This window comes from Lynx canadensis, chromosome B3, assembly GCF_007474595.2.
Source record: "Lynx canadensis isolate LIC74 chromosome B3, mLynCan4.pri.v2, whole genome shotgun sequence".
NCBI lineage: Eukaryota > Metazoa > Chordata > Mammalia > Carnivora > Felidae > Lynx > Lynx canadensis.
Window position 1 is genome coordinate 18906484 of NC_044308.2, and position 15957 is coordinate 18922440.

The 15957-nt window shown below is 52.1% G+C and overlaps 1 protein-coding gene across 1 annotated transcript in view; it reads left to right on the forward strand.

Annotated features, from left to right (window-relative positions):
* The window catches only part of LRRK1 (leucine rich repeat kinase 1), a 132238-nt gene extending 116374 nt beyond the window's left edge, over positions 1-15864 (forward strand). Inside the window, exons 28-34 of the mRNA XM_030317506.1 lie at positions 722-916; positions 1880-2031; positions 7469-7586; positions 8635-8751; positions 11345-12192; positions 12573-12674; positions 14475-15864. Coding sequence (XP_030173366.1) covers positions 722-916; positions 1880-2031; positions 7469-7586; positions 8635-8751; positions 11345-12192; positions 12573-12674; positions 14475-14652 — 1710 coding nt within the window. The 3' untranslated portion in view covers positions 14653-15864. The remainder of the gene's footprint in view (positions 1-721; positions 917-1879; positions 2032-7468; positions 7587-8634; positions 8752-11344; positions 12193-12572; positions 12675-14474) is intronic.
* Positions 15865-15957: the final 93 nt, after the last annotated feature.

Genomic DNA, 15957 nt, shown 5'->3' on the forward strand with positions numbered 1-15957 from the left:
TCTTAAGTAGCAGGTGACACAGGCAAGGCACCTTGAAACTAAGATTATAACAGGGACCTTCACGTTGAAAATTCTCAGGTCTATCTCAGCCGTTCTCCCGCTAAAACATTATTTCTTGGCCCTCATGGAGGCCTATACTAACTTCTCCTTACTGGGCCTTTTGATAACATTAAAATTAGAGGAGTCAACGTGTTATGATTTAGGAAACATCCCCCCTTTATGATTTACAGACACTGCTCTTCTAGTGCCAAGCACATTAAGCTGAGAGTCCGTGTTCTCCTGCCTTGTCTTGATTCTCAAGCATAAAGGAACATGACATCCTTGCAGCCCTTAACCAGTGGCTGGCAGTTAGCAAGTTCTCAGTGTGTGTTTATTGGATGGATGGGTGGGTGGGTGGGGGAATGGATAGATGGATGATGGATAGGTGGAAAGAAGGAAGGAAGGAAGGAAGGAAGGAAGGAAGGAAGGAAGGAAGGAAAGAAGGAAGGATTCAAAGGTGGGTGGCGAAAGGGACAGAATGATGCATGGTCAGATGGTTGGCCAGATGTTTCAACAGGTAGGAAGTGATGGATACATTCATTGGTGGATGATTGATGATTGTATCCCTTTGGACAGGATCCCTTGTCTAATTGTGTCCTCCTGCTCCCTCCATCTCAGGGCCAGCTTCTCAAAGGTGCTGGGCCCAGGCAGGGGACCTAACTTGGCTTGCCTCTTTGCCCAGGTAGACATGTTCTCCTATGGAATGGTGCTCTACGAGTTGCTGTCAGGGCAGCGGCCAGCGCTGGGCCACCACCAGCTTCAGATCGCCAAGAAGCTGTCCAAGGGCATCCGTCCTGTTCTGGGGCAGCCCGAGGAGGTGCAGTTCCATCGCCTGCAGGCACTCATGATGGAGTGCTGGGACACAAAGCCCGAGAAGGTACCGGGGGCCCAGGGCCTGGGGGACCAGACACCTCCTGCCACAGTGGTGGAGGGTCTGCGTCTCCAGAATGCACGTGTACAGCTAACTGCCCATCCTTCGCTAAAGGTCTAGAACAAATGAGGCAACCCTCCTCTGCTCATCCCTTCTAGAAAGAGATGTTTACTGTCCTAATACATCCAGCTCATCTTTTTGTGTGTGTGTCACTCTCAGGAAAAATGAGCTTTTTTTCCTCCCCACTTTTATGTCACACCATCATGCAAGCAAAACATACCAGCCCCTTTATAGCAGTACAGTCCCCATGCAAGAGCAGAGAGAATGTACGTATCTCTTTTTAAAGAAATGGGGAGCAAGTTTGCTTGTGAGAGCAGGAATCATATTATCACTTTTTTTAAATGTCTATTTTTGAGAGAGAGAGAGTGCAAGCAGGGGAGGCATAGAGAAAGAGAGGGACAGAGGATCTGAAGTGAGCTTCATGCTGACAGGAGAGAACCCAATGCGAGGCTCAAACCCACAAGCTGCAAGATCATGACCTGAGCTGAATTTGGATGCTTAAGCAATTGAACCACTCAGGCGCCCTGTCATATTATCATTTTAAAACTTAGCTGTTTGGGGAAGAGGCCAGTGGTTTCAAGGTTAAAACGCATTCATCAAACTAGATGATACTAATTCAATGTATTGGGAGTAAAAGAAGCTTCTGAGAAAAATCCTTTACAAGATTGTAAGTCTATAGGCATGGAGGTTGAAATCTTAGAGTTTAAGCCAACCAGAGGACCAAAGTTCAAGTTGCCATCGACAGTGATGACCCAGACACTCTGGCATCTGAAGTTGTTTCAGCCTCTTGTTTTGAGCAGTTTCTAGACCTTCCTCCCTTGTTCAAGACCATTGGTTTCATGGGCAATATAGGCATCAATCTGGTTTAAGTGACCCTTGCTCATGGCTCTGGTGGCCTCTCTCCCTCAGCGCCCACTGGCCCTGTCGGTGGTGAGCCAGATGAAGGACCCAACCTTTGCAACGTTCATGTACCAGCTACCCTGTGGGAAGCAGACGGCCTTCTTCTCATCCCAGGGCCAGGAGTACATGGTGGTGTTCTGGGATGGGAAAGAGGAGTCCAGGTAATGTCCTGAGGCTTACTTTGCCCTGCTGGGGTGACCATGCACTTGGGGAGCAGTCAGGGCTGACCATGGTGAGAGATGTTTACGGACGGTGGGTTGGGAGCCTGATGGAGTTTGCTCCAGAGAGAAAACTGAGTCCATGCAAATGACAGGCATGTATGCATTTGTGCTTAAGAGCAGCAAAGAGAAGGTGGTGTCTGCCAGGGGTGGGGTCAACACAGGGCTTTGCTTTTTGTTGGTTTTTTCCTTCTTAATCCCCATCACCTGTTTCATCCATTCTCTCACCCCAACTCCCCTTTGGCAACCACCAGTTTGTTCTCTGTGTTTATGAGTCTGTTTCTGCTTTATTTTTTCTTTTGTTTTTTAGATTCCACATATAATTGAAATCATATGGTGTTTGTCTTTCTCTGACTTATTTCACTTAGCAGAATACATCTAGGTCCATCCAAGCTGTTGCAAATGCCAAGATTTCGTTCCTTTTTATGGCTGAGTAATATTCTGTGTGTGGTGTGTGTGTGTGTGTGTGTGTGTGTGTGTGTGTGTGTATAAAGTGCCTTTATCCGTTTATCTATGGATAGACATTTGGGTTGTTTCCATATCTTGGCTATTGTAAATAATGCTGCAGTAAACACAGGGGTGCATGTATCTTTTCAAATCAGTGTTTTCGTTTCCTTTAGGTAAATACCCAGAAATGGAATTACTGTATCATATGCTATTTTAGGAACCTCCATACTGTTTTCCTTTTTTTAAATATTTTTATTTTTGAGAGAGGGAGAGAAAGTATGAATGGGGGAGGAGCAAGGGTGGGGGGACAGAGGATCCGAAGCAGGCTCTGTGCTGACAGCAGAGAGCCCGACGTGGAGCTCCAACTCACGAACTGTGAGATCATGACCTGAGGCGAAGTTGGAAGCTGGTTAATGGGCTGAGTCTCCCAGGCGTCCCCATTCTGTTTTCCAGAGTGGCTGCACCAATTTATATTCCCATCAGTGGTGCACGAGGGTTTCCTTTTCTCCACATCCTCACCAACACTTGTTTCTTGTCTTTCTGATACTCACCCTTCTGACAGGAGTGAGGTAATATCTCATTGTGGGTTTGTGTCATATTTCCCTGATGATGAGTGACGTTGAACATCTTTTCATGTGTCTGTTAGCCATCTGGATGTCTTCTTTGAAAAAATCCCTATTTAGGTCCTCTGCTCATTTATTAGTCAGATTGCTTGTTTTCTTGGTGTCGGGTTGTATGAGTTCTTTATATATTTGGATACTGACCCCTTATCAGATACTTCATTTGCGAATATCATCTGCCATTCAGTAGGCTGCCTTTTCATTTTGCTGATGGCTTCCTTCGCTGTGCAAAAGCTTTTTAGTTTGATGCAGTCCCATTGTTTATTTTGCTTTAGTTGCCTCTACCTGAGGAGACAGATTCAAAAAAATATTGCTAAGCCTGATGTCCAAGAGTTTACTGCATATGTGTTCTTTTATAAGTTTTATGTCTCACATTTAGGTCTTTAATCCATTTTGAGTTTATTTTGTGTATGGTGTAAGAAGGTGGTCTAGTTTCATTCTCTTTCATGTTGCTGTGAAGTTTTCCCAACACTGTTTGTCAAAGAGACTGTCTTATTCCCATTGGACACTCTTTCCTACTTTTTCAAAGATTCATTGGGGCGCCTGGGTTGCTCAGTCAATTAAGCATCCAACTTCAGCTGAGGTCATGATCTCACAGTTCAGGAGTTCAAGCCCTGTGTCAGGCTCTGTGCTGACAGCTCAGAGCCTGGAGCCTGCTTCAGATTCTGGGTCTCCCTCTCTCTCTGCCCCTCCCCGACTCGTATTCTCTCTCTGTCTCTCAAAAATAAATAAATGTCAAAACAAATTCAAAGATTCATTGACCATATAGTTGTGAGCTCATTTCTGGGTTTTCTATTCTGTCCAACTGATCTATGTGTCTATTTTTGTCCCGGTGCCACACTGTTTGGATTACCACAGCTTTGTAGTATAGTTTGAAATGAGGGATTGTGACGCCTCCAGCTTTAATCTTTTGCCTCAAGCTTGCTTTGGCTATTTGGGGTCTTTTGTGGCTCCATACAAATTTTGAGATTATTTGTTCTAGTTCTGTGAAAAATGCTGTTCCTATTTTGATAGGGATTGCATTGACTCTGTAGACCACTTTGGGCAGCATGGGCCTTTTAACAACATTAATTCTTCAAGTCCACAAACACGCTGTTCATTTATTTGTGTCATTTTCAATTTCTTTTCTCAATGTCTTAAGTGTTCAGAGTACAGGTTTTTCACCTCCTTGATTAAATTTATTCCTAGGTGTTTTATTCTTTTTGGCGCAGTTGTAAATGGGAATGTTTTCTGAATTTCTCCTTCTGCTAGTGTGCTAATAGTGTATAAAAACACAACAGATTCCTATATCATTATTTTGTATCCTGAAACACTCCTGGGGTCATTTATTAGTTGGAGTAGTTCTCCTGTCCTGAGGGGACTTTGTTTTAACATGGATGCTATTTGCAGCTTGATAGTCGAAGAAGTCAATGATGCTGGGGGTGGGAGGGAGAGGACAGTCACCAGAGTGCAGTTGCTGAGTAGTGAGAGGAGCAGGGGACCCAGAGCCAAGCACAACTGGTGCCCTTAAATGAGAGTTTGTGGGCCTTCCCTTCTAGTTGCATCTTTTTCTCAGTGAAGTGGCAGGAGGGTCAAAAGCATGGGGAGAGGTTTTGAATATTCGAGGAGAAAATGATGACGTGTGATGTGAGCAGTGACACATGAGACCAGGGTGATTGCAGGATGGCACTGAGGCCCACTGGAGGTTGGAGATTGTGCGTTCCCCCAGCATGCTTTGCTGACCCACATTGCAAGATAGGCAACCGTTGTTTTTAAGCCGAGTTGGGTTTTTGCCAGGAAGGAGAGAAGGGCATGGGGGGGTGGGTATTTTCAAATGGCACATGACAGAGATGGATCATAGAACCTAAGGGAGGCCATAAAACGGATGAGGAACAATGGAATATACCAGGAAATCCTAAGTCTTGGCAGAGTGTAAACCCGCCCTCCGCCACACACACACACACACCCGTAATGAGTTATGGTAGTAGGTGGAGTGATCTGGGAAACCAGGAGGTAGTGGTCAGAAAACAGATGCTTGACATTGAGTGGGTGGGAGGGATGAAAATATTAGGAAAGGCAAGATCTGATATGCAACTTTGGGAGAGGCTGGCTGGGGTAAAGTGGGGATAAGATCATTGAGAAACAAGGAGGAGGTCACCGGACCAAAATGACAGGGTATTGGAAAGAGCATCAAAGACTTTTCAGACTCCCCCAAATCACCATCTAATATGAGACCCGTCAGTCCTGGCCAAGGTGTGTGGTCTCTCTCACCTACGTAGTGTGACATCTTCAGAGCCACGAGAGCATTTCATGGCATGAGGAGTCTTCTAGTAAGCCTTGTGGCAGACATTTATAGGTGCTAAAATATAATAAGGCTTAGACAAAGTGAAGCTTAAGACACAATGAGATAAAGGGAAGGAAATTTGCCATTTTCCTTAGGTCAGCCTAGGTGAGCTTCACATCAGGTTTTATGGCACTGGGACTGAGTGCTCTGACCTAAGACATAGTCTAAGGAACCATGGCCTAAAAAAATACATATATGTGTGTGTGTGTTTATTAATTTCTATTTATATATGTAAAGATATATGTTTTCAGTTTTTACATCATTGGTAGCAGTGTTGTTATTGCTATTTTAAGGCTTTGCTTGTAATTGCAGGGCAAAGTGGGTAATTACAATGGTGTCACGCGTTGCACATTGGGCTCTTTGGCATGCAAATATGAAAGAGAGGTTAAATAAAAAAGTTGCAGTTCTGAGTTTAAATTTTTAGGCTCATGATATATTGTATCTTTAAGAAAAATGAACTCATGTTTCCTCATCCTGCCCATTGAAAAGGCCTAGAGACGATGACCAGTTACCAATGATGAGCTCTGGGACCCACATGATGGTCTCTAAATACCATGAGGAAGCAAAGCTTATCTGAGAAGTGGCTGACTCCAGGTCTGGGACAGGAAGACAGCCAGAAACATCTGACACAGTAGAATCAAGGATGCCATCAGACACTTATGAGGGTAGATTAAAGGGATTTAGGAGCCAACCCAAAGAGGTTCCCACTGGCCAAAGATAGGGCAGCCGGCCAGCCATTAGTAAGAGGAACTGCAGTGGACTGAGGTACATCAAATTGTTTACATTCATGAGTTTCTAATGCTGTTTAGGCAAAACAAGCCAATAAACAAAAACCCCTCATTGATCACCATTGGAGGCTCCTAGAGAACCAACACATTATTTTGAAACTCGGCACATACAGAAGAGTCAAGGTTGTATCCTGTCTTTCCTATGTGTACCCCAGGGTAACAAAAGAGATAAAAGGAGGAAGTTTCTCTTTTGAGAATAAATGAAGCTAATAAATGAGGAAGAAATGCCAGAAACAGAATGTCCGCCTTTTGTGATCTCTATTGAAATAATGCATGTAGACAATGATCATTAATAATCACAAAAGGAGAACCAGACGTTCCCAATAGAAATCCACAACCCCAATGAGGAAATGTTCGTACCTGAAAAAATCAAATAGAATCTGACCGAGACTTGAGATTGGGAGCAGGGGGCTGAGACAGATGGCACCCCAGGATGTGAGGACCTCATAGGACACCCCCACCCCCGGAATCCTCAGCACATAACCTGCCGGAGAAAAAAGAGAAAGAGGGGAAGGAAGTCAGTTAACAGACAGACACATAAAGACCAAGGGAAGTGTGGACAAAAGATGTGTGTGACCTGGGTAAAGAACTTCAGTCTCTGCCTCAGACAGTGAGCACACTGGGATGCCACTGAGGACAGTGGGGAGACAGAAATGCTAGTGGGTGGCCAGACCTGGTGAGCACACAGCTGCCCTCATAAATGACAGCTTATTAATTCTCAGAGCACCTAGGTTGGAAGGGGTGTTTTGAGGCCCCCCAGCCTACTATGAAATTCACCCATCTATCTTTAGTCTTGACTTTGTCTACTGTGATATTGAGAGGTTCCCCTGCTACTGGGGTGCAGCAGATAAGGCCAGTGGGAGGGCAGTGAATGGCTTCGGTGGAGGTACAGCCCCCTGTGCCCCTTCTTCACATTGGGGACAGCTCGTTGAACCCTCCAATGTCACAGAAGAGTGTCTCTCTTCCCAAAGGGAAGGCCCTTTCGTTGCCCGGATGTTCGAGCACTACCAGTGGGGCCAGAACCCCCTTGCACCCAATGCCATGAACAGTTCTGGAGTCTCTCAGAACATGGCAAAATTCAACTCTGGGTTCAAGGCCTGTAGCCGATGTCCTCCTCCAAGGCTGCTTCAGGCCAAGAGCCGACATAAGGGAGGTGGCCCCTGGCCACCATGAGCTGACCACACTGTGGTTGCCCATTGCAGGAACTACACGGTGGTGAACACGGAGAAGGGCCTCATGGAGGTGCAGCGGATGAGCTGTGCGGGAATGACACTAAGCTGCCAGCTCAAGGTCCAGAACTCTCTGTGGACGGCCACTGAGGTAACTGCCACCATGCAGGGTGGGCCATCGAGGTGGGCAGCACAGGGTGCAGTCCATGTGAAGCCAGATTTAGCAAATAAAAATACAGGATGCCCAGGTAAGTCTGAATATCACATGAACCCCACCTGCACGTGTGAGGCCCCCGGCACAGTGGCAGCAGCCCTGGGAAGCAGAAGCGTCTCACCAAGGCCAACAGCCTGCCTTGTCCCTGCCTGGTGACTGAGACTCAGCCGAGATAAGTATCAGGGGCAGGATCGCAGCAGGAGAACCCCATTAGGTTAGTGAAGTGACCAGGTTTCTTATAACACAGCCAGATCTACACAGCAAATCCACTCAGCTCTGAAGGCTTTTTGCCTTCCCGTCAAAGAAGTCAGCGGAAAGCCCGAGAAGCTGTCTTCTGAGAAATGCAGAGAGGGATGCACCAAACAAATGCTGTGAAGCTCCTGGTGGTGTGGGGCCGGGCAGGGCAGTGGGGGACGGGTGCAGCCGTCCCAGGTATGCAGAGAAGAGCAGGCAGACGTGTCTGTACTATTGAATGTTCACCCCAAAGAAACACCTCGTCATGAAAACCTGGAAACATCCTGAGCTTCTGACAGCAGGTTAGCCAGGCTACGGCATCCCTGAGCGACGGGCAGCACAGAGGCGCTCGGACACACTTCCCTCACCGGCCAGGCAGGGCAGGGCCTCCTCCCGCCTGCTGGGTATTGTCTCGAGATCAGTGAGGGAAACCAGCACAGTCGTGTGGTCCCACATTTGCCGGGAATGCGGACACAAACACACAGATACCCAGAGGAAACAGAGTCTGGGCCCCACGTCCCCATGGCAATTTTCTCCAAATAATGGGTTATGGGCGATTTTACATTTCTTCTTTAAACTCTTCTGTAGTTTTCAACATTTCTGCCAAGAATAGGAATATGAAAACAGACAACCAGATAGCCAACGTGTTACTTTTTAAAGCACAAAGGGATTCCCAAGGCAGAACGCACCTGGTAGGAAATGGCCGCCATGTTCCAGCCTGAGTCTCACGTTGGCTCCTCTGCCTCTGCAGGACCAGAAGATCTACATCTATAGCCTCAAGGGCATGTGCCCCTTAAACACACCCCAACGGGCTTTGGACACCCCGGCTGTCGTCACCTGCTTATTGGCAGTGCCTGTTCTTAAAAAGGTGAGGTAAGGGGAAAGGTGGTTGCCCGGGTGTCTGATTCTCACTTCCTCTTCCGTTGGTGTGGGACTCCCTCTGCCCACCCAGCTTGGGGGGAACAGTATGAGGAGTGGGAGCAAAGCTGGGCCCTCTTGGACCAGCAAACCCAGGGCAGGTCACAGTCAGCCTTAGAAAGACAGACCATGATTAGTGCCTTTTCAAGAACCTATGTAACCAGCAAAGCAGAGGGCTGAGTGGAAGCTTGCATTCCTCCTGCAAATGCCATGGTCCCAGAGTAAAAGAGCACTTAGACGTGTGCCCTTCCCCTTCTGATAGTGGCGTGGGGGGTTACTTCCCCACCTGTCAGGGCCAGCACCACCCCAGAGCCACTCAACAGGCGCCGGTCCCCCTGCCCCCACCCCTGGGGAACAGTCGGTTCCCCCCACTTGTGGTGCCCACTGTCAGCCTGAGACCTGGGTCCCTCTTTGTCCATGTCCTTGACCTTCTAGCCCCCACCTCTCTGAAATGGAAGCCCACGTGGTAATCTCCACAGCCCGGGGGTCGGGCTCTCCTGCTCCTCCAGTGGGACCCTGCCCTTCTGCAGGGCCGGCGAGCCTCCCCCTGCCGGCCCCCTGCTCCCCACCGCATCCAGCACTGCACTCTGAGGAGACCCTGCCTGTTAGCAACAGTCCCACCCCACATACCCCTGCAGGACTACCTCCTGTTCAGTTCTCAAGATCAAAGACCCCCGACCCTGCTCTGAGCAGCTGGCCTGCCCCGGCCCCGGGGCCCCAGTGGTGCTCTCAGGCCACTCTGGTCGTCCTCTCTGCTCATGGTAGACGCTCAAGGAATCATTATCGGTGTCTTTATTGGTGGTGTTTGTTTAAAACATGCTGGCTGTCACCATCCAATTTCAGTTTTCCCATCTGCAAATCGAGGATAAGAAGCAGTCAGAGAGGGTTCCCTGGGCATAACGTGCCCCAAGCTCTGGGCGCAAGCACTTGGGTAAATGTGAGCATTATTATTACTTCCTGGCAGTGGTGAAATATATACGTTCTTCATCCTACTACAGTTTATTTCTTTAAAAAAAAAAAAAAAAAGTCTGAAATCCACCCTCGAGTCATTTACGACTGTGGCCCCATGGGTGAGGCTGGGCAGTGCGGGACCCGGTCCGCCCCAGAGCACAGGAGAACATGACACAAAGCGCTATTTAAGGCCACTGCTGGCCAGAGCCCCCGAGCCAGGGCACCACCGCCCGCGCCACCAGAGGGAATAAAGCCGGCTCTGTGCGGAGCCTCCCTGTCAGGGGCCTGCCCCTCCGAGGCCAGGCCGCCCTGTGGCCACGACGGCGGCCCCTGCATTCTTGCACGCGCACGTTCACACCCAGCCGGGCCGTGGGGCTCGCCGCCCCAACTGGGGCCCAGGGCCGGGATCGGATAGAGACATTGCTCTTGTTTGCTTTGGCTGTTTTCTTCCCTAAAATTCTGAAGATGGATTTTGATAAATGTTCCTACGACTTGTTGACCTCACTGTTGAGCTCGAGCTGGTTCCCTTGTTACCTTGGACAGCCCCGCCTCCCGGGTTCCCAGGGTGCTCAGGTCCCAGAAAGGGGGCTTTCTGCCACTCACCCTGGCTGATACAGGCCTGGATCCTCACTCTGTTGTGGCTTCGGCTCTGTGCTCCCGAACCTCTCCTGTGGTGCCCCAGCCCAAGCTGGGCAACCAGGCCTCAAAGCCGCCCTCTGTCCCCGCTCCACAGGGATGCTCCTGGGATGCCTGGGGTGGGTCCCAGCATTTAGCGCTGTCCTTGCAACTTTGCCCAGTGATCTCTGGTGCCGTAGAAGATCACATGCTTCACTGCAGGGGCAGAGAGCAACCCATGGACCCTAGCACTGCCAGCTAGGCATTTCAGGGTAGGTGTGCTAATTGGGGAGCATAGGCACAGTGTCCAAGAAGCGCCTCCACAAGAGGGTTGAGTTGGAAGCAATTTCTTCAAGAATAAATAAGGTCGGCAGGCTCGTATTGTCTACGGGCGCAGAAGACCGGGTGGAGCCAGAGAAACAGATGAGACGTGGCCCTTCCTGTGGCAGGCCAGCACCCAGGGCAAGAGGGTGGGGGGTGGGCGCACAGAGCCTGCCCAGTGGGGCTGGCGGGCAGGAGACGGCAAGCAGCCCCACACTCTGCCCACAGCTACTGTCCCGTCGTTAACCAGCAGAGTTCACCGGCGGTGGGGGGAGCCACATCCTGCCTCTGAAGGAGGCTCCTGTGGCCTGAAGGAGAAGGCAGACCCCTCCTGCTCACACTGCAAGAACCCAGCCTGAGCCAAGGCGGGCCACGTGGTTCAGGCCGCGTGCGCTCCTCCCCTGGGCGCCATGGGCCTCGTTCTCCCCAGACACGTTCCTCTCCTGCTCACTGCCAGACGGGCGGGCTGGCTCAGCTGGGCCTGGGTTACCTCCCTTGGGAGCACGTCCAGAAGGTCCCACTGGCAGCCCCTGCCTCTTTAGGAGCCTTGCTCCTCTGGGGTGCACGAGGTGTGTGCCGAGATGAGTCTTGCGCCCGTGCTGTTTCCTCCCCTGGAATGCGTGCAACCAATGAGCGGTGCTGTCTTTTCCTTGCAGAATTCCTACCTGGTGTTGGCAGGCCTGGCCGACGGGCTTGTGGCAGTGTTTCCCGTGGTGCGGGGTGCCCCGGACGACAGCTGCTCCTACCTGTGCTCACACACAGCCAACAGGTCCAAGTTTAGCATCCCAGATGAAGACACACGGCAGAACCCCTACCCCGTGAAGGCCATGGAGGTGGTCAACAGCGGCTCCGAGGTCTGGTACAGCAATGGGCCCGGCCTGCTGGTCATCGACTGTGTGGCCCTGGAGATCAGCAGGAGGCTGGAGCCCTACTCGGCCCCTTCGGTGGTCACCTCGGTCGTGGGCAGCTCCGAGTGCAGGGGGGAGGAGGTCGTCTGGTGCCTGGACGACAGGGCCAACTCCTTGGTGATGTACCACGCAGCTACCTACCAGCTGTGCGCCCGGTACTTCTGCGGGGACCCCAGCCCGCTCAGAGACATGTTTCCTGTGTGCCCGTTGGGTCCAGAGCCCTGCGGCGGCCACACAGCCAGCCCCAAAGAGCCCAAGGGGGACTCCATCGCGGACGTGAGCATCATGTACAGCGAGGAGCTGGGCACGCAGATCCTGACCCACCAGGACTCGCTGACTGACTACTGCTCCACGTCCTCCTCCTCATCCTCCCCCCACCGGGCCCCCAGGTCGTCCTCAAGCCTGCCCTGCTCCCCGGCAAGCTCTGCCAGCGTGCCTTTCGCCGCCAACTACGAGGACTCCGACAGGCTGCACGAGCCCACCGCGGGCTCCGACAGGTCTGAGCACGACCTGACCCCCGTGGACGGGGAGGCTTTCAGCCAGCACCTGCAGGCCGTGAGGATCCTAGCCGTGAAAGACGTCATCTGGGTCCCCAGGTACGTTTCCCGGGAGTGGGGCACATTCCTGTGCTGCCTGAGGGAGCTTTCAGATGCTGTGGCATCAGGGGCCATCAGGGGCCACCCCCTCTGTGCTGGGGCCTGGAGGGATCTCTTTAGCAAACCTGAGAAGGGCTGCTCTGACGCTCACCTGCCCGCAGGGAAGCTGCCGGCAGCACAAGGCAGAGCCGTGGTCAGCTGCGATTGGGTTTCCCGCTGGGAAAGGCCTTCTGGGGCCGGCTTCGGTGCCCTCCCAGTAACTCGATCCATTCACTGAGACTGCGCGTTTGTGGCCGTGCTTCTCTGCACGCCGGCTCCGTTTCCTCTGGAGAGCACAGCCCTGGACAAAATGCTTCCCCTTCTCGGTTTTGGTTACGCAGGCGCGGCGGCGATGTTATCGTCATCGGCCTGGAGAAGGACGCCGGAGGCCAGAGGGGCCGTGTCATCGCCGTCTTAAAAGCCCGCGAGCTGACTCCGCGTGGGTAAGACTGAGGGCACCTCCTTTAGGACCCGAGGTGTGATGTGGGGAATCTAGGCCCCTCCACCACATCCCCGCACAATGGCCTCTCGCCCTTCTGGCCTCCGCAAATAAATGCCACATCTACCGGTGTGGCCATAAGGCAGAGAAGGAACAAAATGGGGTCCTCCAGGCAGCACCTAGGGGCTCAGCAAATACCAGCTGAACCAGGCATCAGCCAGTGGTCATGGCTGTCTGTTTCTGGCATACCCCGTGCACCTGTGGACCAGGTCTCCTGACTGGGGTGTGTCTCCAGGGCCGGAGTTCAGCTGAAATGGAAACAGGGAGCCAGGTGATTCACTGTCCTCCCCGCCAAGTGGGAGGGCCCTTCCTGGGTGCTCCACCTGCCCATATAGCACCCACTGGAGTCACAGACCTAGCACCCACCACCCTCCACCATGCCCAAGCCCAGGCTCATCCATGGCTCCATACCTGTTGGGTGGCGTCCGACCAGGAGGCAGGTCATACCCCACTGTGAGGGTCATTCTGGGGCAGGACAGCATGGCTGTAGGCATGGGAGGCTGGCACCAGCTGGTATCCTCAGAGTCCCCTGCAGCCAGCAGTGTCCACACCTCACTCTGTCTACTGAGCCCCATGCTATAAATCTCGCTTATGGACAAACACCATTTGACCCATTTTCCCCAGAATGGGACGACAATGGGAGGGGAAACATCTATGGCAGGTCCCCTCCCTTGCCTGAACGCACTGAGCGTTCTCAGAGAGTCACCAGATCCATTGACCCCTGCTGTGCCAGTGATTCCAGAAACAAGATCTGGGTGTTTTCGCTGAGTCCCGGCTGAGTTTGTGGGCCAAAGTAGTTACCAGATCGCAAGCGGGGCTTCTGGGGAGCAGGCGGGTCTGTAGAGCCCAGGCCTGCTAACCTCAGACTGCCCATGATTTGTGTTCCTGAATTTTTCCCTGGTGTCGTTTTTCCTATTCAGCCCCTAAAGACAGGTTTACTAGGAGCCAGGCGTGTTCACTGTAGGGAGAAAGCAGCCCAGGCAGCCAGCTGACAGGGGGTCCATAGCCTGAACCCTGCCCCCCAGCTTTCTGCAATGCATCTGAGACATTGATCCTGTCGGCAAATAGCTAGTGAGTGCCTGCAGTGTGCAAGGCCCCGAGGAGACCAGAGGCCCTGTGCATGCCAGTTTGCGTGCTGGCCACAGGGCAAGGCAGTGAGGGCTCAGACGTGGGCTGCACGGCCCAGCAGAGGCCCAGAAGGAAAACCGGTGCGCGCACAGATCAGCAAAACAATCCACAGCCTCCAAAAACTAGTGTATGTAGTTAGGACATGTTGGCACAGGTCTTCTGCCCGATATACCGCCCCGTTTCCCTAAGCTGGGCACTTTGCACAGGAGAAGAGCCATGCCCGAGCAGACGGCAAGGGAAGGGAGTCAGTGCTTCAAATCCATCATGGGCCATTCACAAGCAGGAGTCAAAGTTGGTGTTTTCCAACACTTGGGAGTCTGGGTCCAGTTATAGAGGCTACCTGCTCTCGTTGTATCTGTGGCCTTCCTGAGTCCCTTACAGACAGTCCCCATCAATGTGCACTGCCATGCTAGGCTCTTCTTCAGATGGTAGGAAGTCTCTGCCTGCAGGCTGGACCACCCAGGGAAGCAGGGCATCAGAGAACATCGCAGCTGCTAGGCCGGGATGGACAGATGCACCCGCTTAGCCAGGCTCCCAAGAAGGTGCAGGCTGGGGGTCCTGGCCCCGACTAGGTGGGGACCCCTGCAGGTTTTCTCAGACCCCCCTCTCTCTGTAGGGCGCTTGTGGATGCGGCCGTGGTGGCAAAGGACACGGTTGTGTGTGGCTTTGAGAACGAAAACATGGAATGGTGCCTGGCTGTCTGGAGGGGCTGGGGCACCAGGGAGTTTGATGTTTTCTACCACTCCTACGAAGAGCTGGGCCGGCTGGAGGCTTGCATGCGGAAGAGAAGGTAATTCCTATGGAATGACAGTTGTGCAGAGTGGCCGCGCCGGGCCCACACCCTGACCCCTCTGCCTGCAGCCCGCAGCCTCCCGAGGACCCAGAAGACGGACTGGGTTCTCCCGTGAACCACTTGCTGCTACAAATGCTGAGAAGTTACCACCCTGACGGTGGTTTTGGAGTTCTCCGGTTCTCCAGGGCGGAGTTAGCTGCCTACCTCCATTCTCCCACTGCGGAGAGAAGATGGGTGGGAGAAACTCTCCCTGCCTCCTGCATCCACTTCCAAAGAGCAGGGGAGGGGGATCCTGCTCTGTGCTGGGTCACACAAAGTAGGGGTGTGGGCTGGGCCTTTACAGAGCAGGCCTGCCCGTTTTCCTCCCCACGGCTGGGACAGAATTACACTAGAGGCTCTCAGTTAGGGGAGCAGTTCGGGGCAGGGTGGGAGGAGGGCGATGACCCTTGCCCCTTCCCCCCAGTGGCCTCCAGGCTCTCAGGACATTTCACAAGCCTCTGGGTCCCCGGGGCCTGGGGCCCCGCTTAGGCAAGCGGAGATCAGGTATCTCCCGCTCGGGAAAGTCTCTGTGTGAGAAACCCTTGGGGGAATGAATGAGTTCCTTCAAGTGACACAGCCAGAAAGCCCAGAGCTAGTCCAGTGCCCAGAGCACCGCCTCAGCCTTTACATTCTTCTTCTGCCGACAAAAGGCAGGGGAAACTCAATCAGCAGGACTTGAGAAAGGGCCGTGTGTTTATAGCTTTGTAAAATACACTTGGACGCAGCTGGAACGCAAACCCTGTTTGTTTGCACATAATAATCTTGCTTATCACTTTAACAAATTAAGTAATAGCTCAGTGGTTGGGCCTCAGTTGTGAAGTCACATTGTATGGGGCTTCTACCAAATGATGTATTTGCTAAACATTTACTACACACGTGTACAGCAGAGTAGAAAAAGTGAAATTGTTAATGGGGGGTGTATGGGTGTGACGGCAAGAATTTTTACAAATGATGCACACACACGCACACGCACACGTACCGCGTGGTTACCCAGAGTAACCGTTTGAGGCTGCTTCACCCGGGATGGCAGGATGACCGTGAGGTCATACTCCAGTTCAAGTTGTTAATCTTTTTCTAAAATTAAGTTATGAAAACCAAGCTTAAGATTTGCTGGGGTATGCAGGCAAATGTGGTTCCTTTTACCTGAAAATAAACAGACCCTCTTGAGAACGATGTCACAGCCTCTGTCTTAGAGTGCGTGTCCTAACAGCATGGGTCTGTCCCACCCAGGCCTGCTCCCTGCAGGGGTGGAAAGGAAAACCACCCC